This window comes from Mytilus edulis, chromosome 2 (genome assembly GCF_963676685.1).
Source record: "Mytilus edulis chromosome 2, xbMytEdul2.2, whole genome shotgun sequence".
NCBI lineage: Eukaryota > Metazoa > Mollusca > Bivalvia > Mytilida > Mytilidae > Mytilus > Mytilus edulis.
In genome coordinates this window covers 102,386,312-102,400,940 of record NC_092345.1, presented here as the reverse complement: position 1 = coordinate 102,400,940, position 14,629 = coordinate 102,386,312, and the positions used below count along the sequence as shown (strand labels likewise).

Sequence of the window (14,629 nt, the reverse complement as noted above, 5' to 3'; positions counted from 1 at the left end):
AGAACATGTGTACTAAGTTTCAAGTTGATTGCACTACAACTTGATCCCAAAATGGGGCATAAAAAATATTAGAGTGATAATTGGTATTGGGTTTTCATCAATGAAGCAGCAACCAATTGATGAAAACTAGAAATAAACGTCTAGAAAACACATACAGTCTCCAACATTAGATAGGTTTCTGAACAGCATTTAAATAAAATTACACAGAATCACCAATGTTCAATGTAGCAGTGCCTTCAAACAGTTATTAAACTGAATGAAGAGTGAGAGTCTATAAAATAATATACTTTGAGTACTCTCAGATCTGTATTTAGTGTTTATAGCTCATTTACTCAGTACTTCGGTACTGGCATGAACATACGGATTTTTTGTGTTATTAAAATTTGCTGTTACAAAATATTAGAAATTTTTATAAATAAAGGAATGTATCTCCCTCATGCAAAGCTCTGATTCCTTTCATGGATTTGGCTATACTTTTTGGACCTTTTGGATTATAGCTCTTCATCTTTTATATAAGCTTTGGATTTCAAATATTTTGGCCACGAGCATCACTGAAGAGACATGTATTGTCGAAATGCACATCTGGTGCAAGAAAATTGGTACCGTTAATTTTATTACTCATGTTTTGAAACACAAAATACAATTGAGTTTGCCAATTTTTTTTTTACATCAAGAGCAAAGATTAACAACAGTGAACTTGAGTATCAAATTAATGAGGTAACAAGAGGCTGTCACAACGACAGCAAACTGGATTTATTAATATTTATTTGTGTCCTGGCAACATCACAAGAACCATTACTGATGAATGGTGAAAGTGAAAATCGTCAATATCAAATTTGACCTCCATTTTGTCATCAGTATCAACATATTAAAATTTGAAAAGCTTAGATTGAAAGGTTCATGAGTAAATGCAACAACGTGAATGGAAACGCCATTTTACAATCTTTCAAGAACCATAACGCCTGAACGGTAAAAGTCAAAATCGTCATTATTGAACTTGACCTCTATAATTTGTCATCATTAACATTTACACCAATTTAATACTATAGATGTGAGGGTCATAATGGGGTTAACTTCATGACGAATAATGGTTAAAATTCTTTCCAAATGACGTTAACGGTAATTTTTGGTGTAAGATGATAAAATGTACACGTACGTTCTTTTAGATGATAAAAACATCAACTGATTTAGCTGAATCACGTTAATTTTGTTTTCATCAATGACGGTAACGATAATTATTTGAAGCCTCTGACGAATTAAGATAAGGATATTTTGACGAATCACGGTAAAATTCTGACTCCTGACGTTATAGGACATACTTTACTATCAGATATATATACATGTAGCTTTTGTAGGTATTTTTTTTCTGAAACAAGTGCCTGTGTTTGCTTTTCATTACCAATTCATCTTATTAATTATAATGACAGCTGTAAATAAATAATCAAATGAAACTGTTTTAAATGTATTTGTCTTTAGTTTTATATTCTGTTGGATATTGAAGAAAATATCTGCACCAATTCCCCCTTTTTACCTATAAAATGAAGCGATTTAGAATTTGGACCAATAGTCCCCGGAAACCAGTCAAGGGAGGCTACTTAGTTTGCAGACGATGTTAGGGAAAATATCAAAATGGAAAAAAAAAGAAATAAAAAAAGTTGGAATTTTTAATCTTAATGAAATTATAAGAGTCGAAATAACATTAAAGTAATTCAATTATATATAAAACTTCAAGCTTATTGATATTTTCCGCTTCTTAATCGAACAATAAGTTTCATTTGAAAGCGAGAACAAACAAAATTTGTTCTTTCATTTATTCATAAATTTGCAATTACCGTTGCGACACTTCCGGAACATGTGTTTTCGCGCTTCCGTCACTCCATTGACGCATGAATCCATGAATTGGTAATTTCCCCAGCACTCCTGTCAACGAACCGGTAAGAAAAACATATGAATGAAACATATACAACGTGTTATAATTTATGAAATACAAATTCATATAGTTAACGATTAAGATAGTGAGAATGTAACGTATTTCTTAGAAGTTATTCAATTTAAATCTTTTAACTTCGCACTTCACTGTCGTCAGCACGAGGAACATATTTGAACTTACATCCATATATCTGAATCATATAATCAATTCTGTCTCATGATTAAATTAATGATATGACAGATGGGACTTTTCTTTCAAATTCACAGCGATGATATCGTTCAGACTTTTTCTCTGAAAAAAAGGGGGGGACCTGACTTCTTAGATGGGAAATCTGTATCATTAATTCGTGATTAATAAACTTGTAAAACTATAGACATTATACATGTCTGGCAGTAGATAGTATATTTTGCTTCAGTGATGAAGATCTGATTTACTACTTTAAGGATGAAATTGAAAAGGAAAAAAATGTGAACTGGGGGTTTTAACAGATATACCACATGTATAGAATATAATGCGAACGTTAACGTCATGTTTCCTGTAGTTACGTCTTTTGTTTATGACGTGACTTTGTATGGGCGCCTTCATTATAGATTTTGAGCATAAAAGTAACACAATGCAAAGTATCAAGTTTTATTCGTTTATTACAATACACCACACATTTAAAGTGTTATTTTCATTTAGGAAGGTTATGATTGGTTGCCCATATGACAGTTGAATTATTACACTTGAACATTTTCCAATATTGATGTTGCTGGACTTCTTCAGAACAGTGCTGGTTGATTTAGTTACAGATATGTATATTTCTAATCCGTCATTTATATATTTTCAGTTAAATAAATCATAAAGATGCCTTCTGATGCTAAAAAAAAGAGAGATCAAAAGAAAAAAGAGGCTGCAAAAGGCAAAAACAAAAAGACCCCTGCAAAAGAAAATGGTGTAGCTGAATTAAATGGAGATGCAGAACAAAACGGACACACAAACGGTGTAACAGCTAATGGAAATGCAGGTATGACTTGTTTGATTAAATCCTTTATTGATATTTTTATAATAATTTGATGGACATTGAAGAATCACATTGCATGGCATTAGATTTAAAAAAAAATCCTTTTTTGGGAAGTAAAGTAGGCAAAAAGTTGAATCATTGCTTGCTTTGTCTGTAGTTGTGCATTAAACAATAAATACCATAATAGTTTTCATCAGGTTCAAGATGAATATTTGATCAAATGACTGCATCTAGATACATATAACTATTATTAGATAGTTAATTTTTATTAATCATTTATTGCTTTGTTGTATGTTAATTTTATTTATTTTTAAATTTAATAGTAAATGAAATGGAAGAGGAACTGGAAGCCATGACATTATTGGCGAAACACAGAGCTTGTACAGGAGTGTTGGCTTCCCATCCTGACAGTCGTGATGTCCACATACATAACTTATCCATTACTTTCCATGGTGTCATATTGCTGGATGATACCAAACTTGAGTTAAACGTTGGAAGAAGATATGGTCTTATAGGTCTTAATGGTTGTGGTATGTAATGATATTTCAAGATATAATATTGACCGTATGGTCTGGTAGGTCTTTATCTTTTGTTAACATCAAAATAAAATAATGTTAGATAATTTGGCAGAAAAAATGTATGAACAAAAGCTTATCTCTAATAAGGACAATACTTCCATTTTCATCCATGGCACAAATACATTCAAATATTGGAAACTGTTTAACCTGTATTAAGAAAAGTAAAATATTTTTTTATCGTCAGACTATGATGGAAGGTATTCAGGTTAAAGACTTAATATTTTATTATGTTGCTTTAAATCTGTAAAACTTAACAAATAAAAGTTTAAAATAACTTAAATTGTGCTTGGTAATAAATATATTTAATCATTATAGGTAAATCATCCTTGCTGTCAGCCATAGAAAATCGTGAAATACCTATACCAGAGCATGTTGATATCTTTCACCTGCGTAGAGAGATGGCACCTAGTGAAAAAACAGCATTACAAGCTGTCTGTGATGTAGATAAAGAGAGAATACGTTTAGAACATGAGAGCGAAGTTCTAGCAACTAAAGACGATCAAGGTAAATATCACATTGCTGAGTGATTGCTCTGTTAATGGTGTAGAAGTTCTAGCAACTAAAGATGATCAAGGTAAATATCACATTGATGAGTGATTGCTCTGTTAATGGTGTAGAAGTTCTAGCCACTAAAGACAATCAAGGTAAATATCACATTGCTGAGTGATTGCTCTGTTAATGTTGTAGAAGTTCTAGCCACTAAAGATGATCAAGGTAAATATCACATTGCTCAGTGATTGCTCTGTCAATGGTGTAGAAGTTCTAGCCACTAAAGACGATCAAGGTAAATATCACATTGCTGAGTGATTGCTCTGTCAATGGTGTAGAAGTTCTAGCAACTAAAGACGATCAAGGTAAATATCACATTGCTGAGTGATTGCTCTGCTAATGGTGTAGAAATTCTAGCAACTAAAGATGATCAAGGTAAATATCACATTGATGAGTGATTGCTCTGTTAATGGTGTAGAAGTTCTAGCCACTAAAGACGATCAAGGTAAATATCACATTGCTGAGTGATTGCTCTGTAATTGGTGTAGAAGTTCTAGCAACTAAAGACGATCAAGGTAAATATCACATTGCTGAATGATTGCTCTGTCAATGGTGTAGAAGTTCTAGCAACTAAAGACGATCAAGGTAAATATCACATTGCTGAGTGATTGCTCTGTCAATATGGTGTAGAAGTTCTAGCCACTAAAGACGATCAAGGTAAATATCACATTGCTGAATGATTGCTCTGTCAAGGGTGTAGAAGTTCTAGCAACTAAAGACGATCAAGGTAAATATCACATTGCTGAGTGATTGCTCTGTCAATGGTGTAGAGGAGCTGCAATTTTCACATCATCTTATTTAACTACAGTTCTATCAGAACTTACTGTAATACATTGGATTTTTATGCCCCACCTTCGATAGTAGAGGGGCATTATGTTTTCTGGTCTGTTCGTCCGTCTGTCCCGCTCCAGGTTAAAGTTTTTGGTCAAGGTAGTTTTTGATGAAGTTGAAGTCCAATCGACTTCAAACTTAGTACACGTGTTACCTATGATATGATCTTTCTTATTTTAATGCCAAATTAGAGTTATTACCCCAATTTCACGGTCCACTGAACATGGAAAATGATAGTGCGAGTGGGGCATTTGTGTACTGAGGACACATTCTTGTTTTTTCTCTGAAATTTCCTACACTAGTCAGCAGTGGTTGAAAATGTACCGAGCCCTCTGCCTAATACTAATGTTTTGTACAAACAGACTGCTAATTTTGTGTTATGATTGTGAATAGCATGACAGTAAGTGTTTCATGCTAACAGACTGCTAATTTTGTGATGTGAATAGTTACACTACTGTTTCAATTTACCAGGGTTGCATTCAATATCGTAGCAGCTACATAGGGCTACATAGATTTTTTACTACTGAACGTGTAGGTAGCTTAGCTGATAAATAGATCTAGATAGCAGCTAGGTTAGCTACATGTTCAGTAGTAAAAAATCTACGTAGCTCTGTGTAATTTTGTCTTATGAATAGCCAGTCAAGCAAGAACAAAGAAAGATTTGGTCAGTCATTTTCACCATGTAAAATTCCTTATGCTAATGAATGAAACTTTTTTACACAAAGCAACCAATCAGAATGGTATTCAATTGCTTGATAACATCTCATTTTGAAAAGGAACTCATTATTTGGACTTTTGGAGTATTTGATTACTGGACATCAATGAATTGAATGATGTTTATTTATTTTAGAATCCCATGACTGATTACTGGATATCAAGGAATCAAATGATGTTTATTTATTTTAGAATCCCATGACCGATAACTGGACATCAATGAATCAAATGATGTTTATTTATTTTAGAATCCCATGACCGATAACTGGATATCTATGAATTGAATGATGTATATTTATGTTAGAATCCCATAACCGATAACTGGATATCAATGAATCAAATGTTTATTTATTTTAGAATCCCATGACCGATAACTGGACATCAATGAATCAAATGATGTTTATTTATTTTAGAATCCCATGACCGATAACTGGACATCAATGAATCAAATGATGTTTATTTATTTTAGAATCCCATGACCGATAACTGGATATCTATGAATTGAATGATGTATATTTATTTTAGAATCCCATGACCGACAACTGGATATCTATGAATTGAATGATGTACATTTATTTTAGAATCCCATGACCGATTACTGGACATCAATGAATCAAATGATGTTTATTTATTTTAGAATCCCATGACCGATTACTGGATATCTATGAGAGATTAGATGATATGGATGCTGACAAAGCTGCTGTGGCTGCAGCTTTCATTCTTCATGGTCTTGGTTTCACTAAAGAAATGCAGCAGAAGAAAGTGAAGGACTTCTCTGGAGGATGGAGAATGAGGATCAGTTTAGCAAGGGCATTGTTTATCAGACCATCACTGTTACTGTTGGATGAACCTACAAATCATTTAGATCTTAATGCTTGTGTATGGTTGGAAAATGAACTCAGCAAGTAAGATATATTGTTCAGTACTAAAGTCCATTATAAACTGGTTAATAATGTGGTAACATAAACTGACTAATTATGCTATTTAAAGAAGTATTGCTAGATTTTATATTTTCTTTTTTTTTGTTGTTTTAGAACTTTGAGAGTGAAGTTTATATTTAATAATTACATGACAAAAATTAAAGTACAAGAGTCTTTAAACAACAATGTTATGAAACAATACAATCAACTTTCTACCTCATGAATCATGTCCTGTATTCTTAAAAGTGGCAATTTAACTAGCTATGATCATATCCAATACTGCAGTGCTGTTCCTGAATCCATAATATTTATCAATAAAGACATCATGTGAGGTTGTCTGTTGATGTACATGAGTATTAAGTTCAATGGGATAATAAAGAAATGTAGGAAATACAAGCTTAGAAAAATGATGACATAAAAGGCCGAGTTAGAGTGCTTGAGTTCTCTGTTCGCAGGTTGAATTCAGCATGATGTTCAAAACTCATGAAGCGTATTATGTTTCTGATTTCTGCCCAATATTTTTTCCATACCGTTCTTAGTCTGAGGGTTGTTTTAAATCTCTATGAAGGATGTGTTATTTTAAAGTTTAGCAACACTTCAAAGTATGGATCCAGAATAATACTGAACCATTTAGACATTTTCCTAATCCTATTGACTACCTGTTTTACATTTGTAACATTCAAGCCAGTCATTAAAATTACAAACATACTGGAAGTCCAAGCATAAGACATTGCGACACTAGCAATTAATTCAAACATGGATACAGTTTGTTTTAACTTACAATGAATGTTCTTTTGATGTGTAGAACATTTGTGAACCATGTAATACCATTTTATGCTAATATTGAATATCTTATACAGTCAACATATTGAAACACGCATATACATATATGATCTGCATTTATTTTAGTTACAAAAGAATACTAGTAATGGTGTCGCATTCTCAAGATTTCCTGAATGGAGTTTGTACAAACGTTATACACATGCAGAATAACAAACTAAGATATTTTGGTGTAAGTTTGTATAAATATTATACACATGCAGAATAACAAACTCATAATTTGGTGTACCTTTGTTCAAACAACACTCTCATGCAGAATCACAAACTCTAGATATGTTGGTGTATACTATACACATGCTTTCGTGTAGAATCACAAACTCAGATATTTTGGTGCACATATGTATACTATACACATGCAGAATCACAAACTCGGACATTTTGGTGCACATATATAGATATAGGAAGATATGGTATGGGTGACAATGAGACAACTCTCCATCTAAGTAACAATTTATAAAAGTAAACCATTATAGGTCAAGGTAAGGCCTTCAACACAGAGCCTTGGGTCACACCGAACAGCAAGCTATTAAGGGCCCCAAAAATTAGTACCGGTAGTGTAAAACCATTCTAACAGGAAAGTCAACGATCTAATCTATATAAAAACCAGAAACACTTATGAACTACATAAACAGACAACAACTACTGTACATCAGATTCCTGACTTAGGACAGGTGCAAACATTTGCAGCGGGATGAAACGTTTTAATGGTACCAACCTTCTCCCTTTTCTGAAACAATAGTACATGTATAACATCACAACATAGACTAATACACTAAAATATCAATTGGAAGGCATAACTCGATCAAAAAAGTCAAATTAACAAACAGTGATGTATATTATACACATGCAGAATTACAAACTTGGATAATTTAGCATACATTTTTACAAAAATTGTACACATGCAGAATCTTGAAATTGAAAATGTTGGTGTACCTTTGTACAAATATTACACACTTGTAGAATGAGAAGTAGCGGACGATACAAATATTTAAAAAAAAAATGTAATTTCTGATGCAATTATGAATTTTAACCTTGAAATGTTTGTTTGTTTTCAGGGTAACTATGACACCTTTATGCAAACAAGAATGGAATTGGAAGAAAATCAAATGAAAAAATATAAATGGGAACAGGATCAAATATCACATATGAAGGTAAAGAATGAAGCTGTTTTATCATGTAGATAATAAATGGGCAATGATATAAACTCCTAGGTGAAATTCTCATGTCAGCCCATGCATACTTAAGTTCAGAATTTCATCCCACTTGGCATTGGTTGACAATAATTGAACTATAACTATCTTAGTCTCGTTTAGTTTAAAAGCTACTGTTCGTCGTACTATGATGATGAAGTATTTAAGTATATGCAATTAACTTTATATGGTTAAGATTATTGTAGATCATTTATGGCTATATGAACTTACCAGTCAAATGTCTAGACGGGAATTAGAATGAACTATTTCTATTTTAGAACTATATAGCAAGATTTGGACATGGTAGTGCAAAGTTAGCCAGACAAGCCCAGAGTAAAGAGAAAACCCTGAAGAAAATGGTTGATAGTGGACTGACAGAGAGAGTTACTCAAGATAAAGTAAGACAACATTTGTAGCTATTGTAACTACTGTATCTTTATCATTCTTCAGCTTAAGTGGCCTCAGCTGTCTAGTGGTAGCCTGCTCATTTGAGTTTGGGGCACAGTAGGTTCTATCTTTGGCCTGGTCACACCAAATACTTGAAAATTATTTGCTGTTTCCTTCAAATAAAAATAGTCTTTTGAACTTGGAGTCTGAATAATGTTTCAATTTAGGGTACCATGTCTCCAGCTGAGTCCAGCAGACTTACCTTAGGAACTAACATGTTAACAACTGGGTTAGTATGTGGGTCTGTTAAAAAGCAGTTTCATTTTCACATCTCATTAACATGTTCTCTGCCTGATTTGCATTTGAAATTTGCCACATGGCAATTAACACCATTCCATCATATTTAAAATTAAGGCTTCTGGTTCATTGTGAGCAAAGGCTATTTAATCAGATTCGAACCTGACACATGATTGCAAATACCTGACACGTGATACATTTGTTATTGATGAGTTTGTTAATAGTATGATGTTATCAAAGTATTCTCTTTACAGGTGTTATGTTTTTCATTCCCTCCATGTGGTAAAATACCTCCTCCAGTGATAATGATACAACATGTCAGCTTCAAGTATGAAGATGATAAGGTAAATTTATCTTTTAAGACACCTTAAATATTAAAAGAGATGATGTTTTGCATGGTTCACAATTCCTACTTGATCCTGCTATTTTGTTTGCAGAAAAATCCTGTTGCAGTCTTTGAATGTCCAATCAATTATTAGGTTCCTGCATATAAAAGAAAGATGTGGTATGATTGGCAATGAGACAACTCTCCACAAGAGACCAAATGACACACAAATTAACAACTATAGGTCACCATACTGCCTTCAACAATGAGCAAAGCCCATACATGCTACAATATCCATTTTTTCTCAAAGATTGCACAGAATAAATTAAAACTTGACACACTTGCTAGCCATTACACAAAGATGTAAATATCTTAGCCAAGGTAGACCTCAGATATTAAGTTCCATAAATGTATGCAACTTGTCAGTTGTTGTAAGAATGCATTTGGCACACTTTTAAAAAGTCTCTCACTCCAACCTATGTTCTCGACTTGCATTGATTTGAATTTCCATGTTTCTAAACTTCTAGACTATATTTATAAGTAGGACTGCATTTATGGAGTACAGGAGCCTTTCCAAAACAAAATCACTTTATTATTTAAGCTTGATTGTATTTATCCAAGGCCTTACACAAATATCCTATTTTGTGGATTATTTACATGAATCATAGCTCATGTATCTCACTTGTCACAGATAGATATATTTTGTTTTCAGCACACAAAAAAGCTTTGATTATATGTCATTGATTATTATTTCAATTTGATATTTGAAGAAAACTGTTGTAGAATTGATTGAATTAATGGGTTAGCTGATTTGCAATATTTATCTTGAGAAAAGAACAAAGTAATAACGATACATTTCCGGTATTTACGTTCTCATGTTTGTGACGTTACTTTCACTTTGTATGAGCTTCGCCATTGTATATATTATACACAAAGTACATATACGACTTACTTAGTTTATTCCACACATTTTATACCTGATGTTTTTTGCAGCCTCATATATATAAGGACCTTGACTTTGGCTTTGATTTAGATACCAGAGTGGCTTTAGTAGGACCCAATGGTGCTGGCAAGTCTACACTCCTGAAACTTGTTGTTGGAGAGGTAAGGACTCTTCTCATATAAATTCGGTACACCCCTTGTTATGGTTAAAAGAAGATAATATCAATATAATGCCATCAAGATAAACAAAAAAGATATTTTTATACATCAAGATCACCCCTGAAAAATATTAAGAAACATCAAGATCACCCCCAGAAAAATATTTAGAAACGTCAAGATCATCATAAACAGATATCTAGTAACATCATGATTACGGAAAATCTGAATAATTCAATACTGTGAGGCCTGGCTTGCTTGAAAAGTATATGTTGTCTATTTCATTCCTTGTATCTGTATGCAGCAAGCTAATCATCAGAAAAAAACACACACATTTCAACACTTTGTCCAAATTGATACATTTTTAGCAGTCAAATATTTGAAATAAATTTGAGAATTCAAAAGAGAAATGTCAGTGTGAGATTGACAAAGAATATATTCATTAATTTTAGAAAACCTGTTAAATTAATGCATGTAGGTATTGCTGAAATTAAATTTAAAATTGGATTATTTATTTATTTTAGTTGGTACCCACAGAAGGAATTATCAGAAGAAATTCACATTTAAAGATAGGCAGATATCATCAGGTAAAATATGTTCTTGCAGACTATAGATAAATTAACAAGTACTATTGTAGTTATGTTTATTGTTAAAGTGTTAAAACAATGATTTCATATAATTTTAAAGAATGGAAATTAAGCATAAGTGAAAACAACATAACATATTAACTTTCCTAATCTGTTCAAAAGTAATTATCATTGCTAATCTGTTTTAAAGTTAATCTCAGTATTTCATATGAATTAACTGTTTTATATTCTAGCACTTGGCTGAGGCCTTAGATCTAGAACAGTCTGCTTTAGAATGGATGACAAGATGCTTCCCAGATGTCAAAGAAAAAGAAGAGATGAGACGTATTATTGGACGATTTGGATTAACAGGACCACAACAGGTATACAATATTGTATATGAATAAAACTTCACCACTTTACTATGTTAGTAAAAAATACTGCTGAAATTTGCCAATCCTTTTCGAAACACCAGTTGATTAACAAAAAAAACTGCTGTAATTTGTTGTGCCTTTATGAAAAAATGATAACGCTCACTGAGTAAGTTTTTTTTTTGGATCTTATGCATTTCAAAAGTTTTCATTCTGCTACTTGATTTTAAAGCCAAATGTATAATGTTTGTTTCAATAAAGGTCTCTGTTGCATAATATTTAAACACCTTGTATTTTTTCTTCAGATTTGTCCAATTAAAAATTTATCTGATGGACAGCGGTGTCGTGTCATATTTGCTTGGTTGGCATGGCAAAATCCACATATACTGTTACTTGACGAACCTACAAATCATTTAGATCTTGAGACAATAGATGCATTAGCTGATGCTATCAATGATTTTGAAGGAGGATTAATTCTTGTTAGCCACGACTTCAGACTTATATCTCAGGTAATTTAAATTGTCAGTCACGAACGACTTGACTTATATCGGGTAACTTAAAAAGTCACATGACTTCAGACTTATATCGGTTAACTTAAAAAGTCAGTCTAGACTTCAGATTTATATATCCTGTAATTTAAAAAGTTGATCACAACTTCAAACTTATCTGTGGGACCTTACAAAGTCGGCAAGGACTATAGCTCGGGTATCTTGGGATGTAAGAAATAAGTCACAATTTCAAACTTGTAATACTTGTCCCAAGTAATAAAAAGTTGTCCAAAAAGATCAATTTCTCAGTACTTCAAAAAGAAAGTTGCAAACTCAAGACTAATATTGGAAGTTTATGACTATAGGCTTTCACTTACAGAAAATTATCTTATGAAATAAAGAGTTCATTATAGTTACATTCTTATCTCAGATAGTTATATAAGTTAATCAGGACTACAAACATGCATCTCAAGTAATTTACATCTACTGATAAGATTAAATCTCGAGTGAGGGGTTGAGATATTTCTGTTATCTCACTGGAATGCTTACACGCATACACCTCTTGTCTGTCTTTTGTAACGAAATGTACATCAGCAAGGGGTCAGATGAGTATGAAAATCTGTGCCAATCAACTTTTTTTAAAGGAGTACCCCCTTGGAATTATCTATCTATCCAGTCATAAAAGCTCTCCCACACTTGCAATTCTTTATGAAATTTATATCTATGGTTTAAATCAACAATTATTGTATTATAAAAAAAAAGTTGAATTGACCCAAAGATTATATTATAGTTATTGCTTGTTGACAGATACAGAATAACTTATTTATATTGTAATGTTCATTTCAGGTGGTGGAAGAAATCTGGATTTGTGAGAAACAAACTGTTACTAAGTGGGAAGGAGATATCTTTAGTTACAAAGAAGCATTGACTAAAAAGGTCAAGAAAGATAATGCAAAAATGTTAAAAAATATATGAGTATGAAATTTAGGGAAAACATTTTGTGATATTTATTTATAAACAATTTTTACTGCAATTTAAAATCTGATGGTAATATGTTTTCATCAGCAGGGCTTGTACATCACCCTAATATGTGATTTTATTTGACAAACTGTCCCTTATAAAATAGACGAATCTCGTGGTGATATTTGTTTAGTGACACTGTAATCAATGCTACTGAATATTAATATACATAATAGGGAATATTATATATAGTTGGTGTCAACTGCCATAAAACCTATCTGAAGACCTACAGCAACATCATACAAGGCATCAATATGTGAGGTATAATTGTACCAAATTTTCTTTATAGCTGAAAATTTATTTTTATGTGTTTTAGCATGAAAGAAGATACATGTTATTAGTATTGTCAATGCATTTACATGTTTTAGTAAACTTCTGTAAAATTTGACAATTTTCTTTCTAGCTTGACAGATATGAAAAAAAACGTAATTTGCAATTTATCAAAAATGAATGCCATTGAAGGCTCAATAAAGTGTAAATAGGCTCTGAAATCTGTGTGATATTTTGTTGTATTTTTCTTCTCACATTGGTGTGTACAAACTACATGCTTGGTGTCATACCAGTCTTATAAAATATTTCAGTAAAATACTGTCACTTCTTTTATAGAATTGTATTAAATTATGAACAAAGGACATTTTTCCTTTACTTGTATTTTATTTATTGTGATGTTTGATAGGTGACAGATTTTATTGGTTTCAGTAATGTTTTTATTTTCCTGATTTCTGTTACGTATTTTACTCTTGATTTCAGCAATAAGATTTCATAAAATATTACAATACTTGTTAACAATATTACTATTTTATATGCCATCTCCACTGCAGTATGTCATAAATGATAATTAATGGTTTCAAGAGTTAAAAATATAAAGCTATTAAAAAAAAAAAAAAATCAGTATTTCTAAAAGATACAATGATTCAAATGTTCACACCGAATTTATGTATAATTTGATATTAAGATCTTTAGATTTCTTTTTTTGAGAAGAACGTGATGAAAGTCTTGTTGTATATCTATGTAAAAGAACAAATTAAATTATACAATATACAGTTGTACTGTTCATATGAACCAGTGATATTGTTGGCTTTTTTTAAAACTACCTCTACCCTTTTTTATTGGGAAAATATGCGTCATTTTTATCATATTGGGAAATTCATAAAATAAACCATGAATTTGGCTGGAACTTCAATTTTCAGACCCCCTATTAAGAGGTAAGCCCTCATTTAAAATATGACCCCTTATTGTCCGTGATGATACATAAATAAACCCTCAAATCTGCACATATAGTCATTTTAGGCATGAAAAATGTATAAATGAGTGTTTTTCAGTTTGTATTCATGGACAATTACTACTGAGACTGCACTGTTTTGGGAAAAAAGTTTTGTCTTTGGGAATAATTTTAAGCCATTTTTTTTCAAATTGGGTTTCTTCAGGGGAAAAAGCCTTTATTCTCCAGTAACTTAAGGCAAACAATATCACTGTGAACTTAAGTAATATTATTTTGAAATTAAACTTTGAATTTTTTTAA

At 31.9% G+C, this 14,629-nt stretch overlaps 2 protein-coding genes across 2 annotated transcripts in view; one reads left to right on the top strand and one right to left on the bottom strand.

The window, feature by feature from the left end:
- The window catches only part of LOC139513740 (4-trimethylaminobutyraldehyde dehydrogenase-like), a 26,201-nt gene extending 24,589 nt beyond the window's left edge, over positions 1 to 1,612 (bottom strand). The window contains exon 1 of the mRNA XM_071302500.1: positions 1,532 to 1,612. The gene's annotated coding sequence lies outside the window, so the exon portion shown is untranslated. The remainder of the gene's footprint in view (positions 1 to 1,531) is intronic.
- On the top strand, positions 1,603 to 14,629 carry LOC139513739 (ATP-binding cassette sub-family F member 2-like). The gene is made up of 14 exons (XM_071302499.1): positions 1,603 to 1,934; positions 2,760 to 2,936; positions 3,257 to 3,463; positions 3,827 to 4,015; positions 6,243 to 6,510; positions 7,435 to 7,537; positions 8,421 to 8,516; positions 8,834 to 8,953; positions 9,494 to 9,583; positions 10,558 to 10,668; positions 11,187 to 11,249; positions 11,483 to 11,611; positions 11,905 to 12,108; positions 12,934 to 14,629. The coding sequence occupies exons 2-14, from the start codon at positions 2,777 to 2,779 to the stop codon at positions 13,060 to 13,062; spliced, it is 1,869 nt and encodes a 622-aa protein (XP_071158600.1). The 5' UTR covers positions 1,603 to 1,934; positions 2,760 to 2,776; the 3' UTR covers positions 13,063 to 14,629.

Coding starts and splice junctions, on each gene's coding strand:
- LOC139513739 (XM_071302499.1), top strand. CDS start 2,777: ATGCCTTCTGATGCTAAAAAAAAGAGAGATCAAAAGAAAAAAGAGGCT. Junction 2,937..3,256: donor AACAGCTAATGGAAATGCAG/GTATGACTTGTT, acceptor TAAATTTAATAG/TAAATGAAATGGAAGAGGAA. Junction 7,538..8,420: donor ACAAACTAAGATATTTTGGT/GTAAGTTTGTAT, acceptor GTTTGTTTTCAG/GGTAACTATGACACCTTTAT.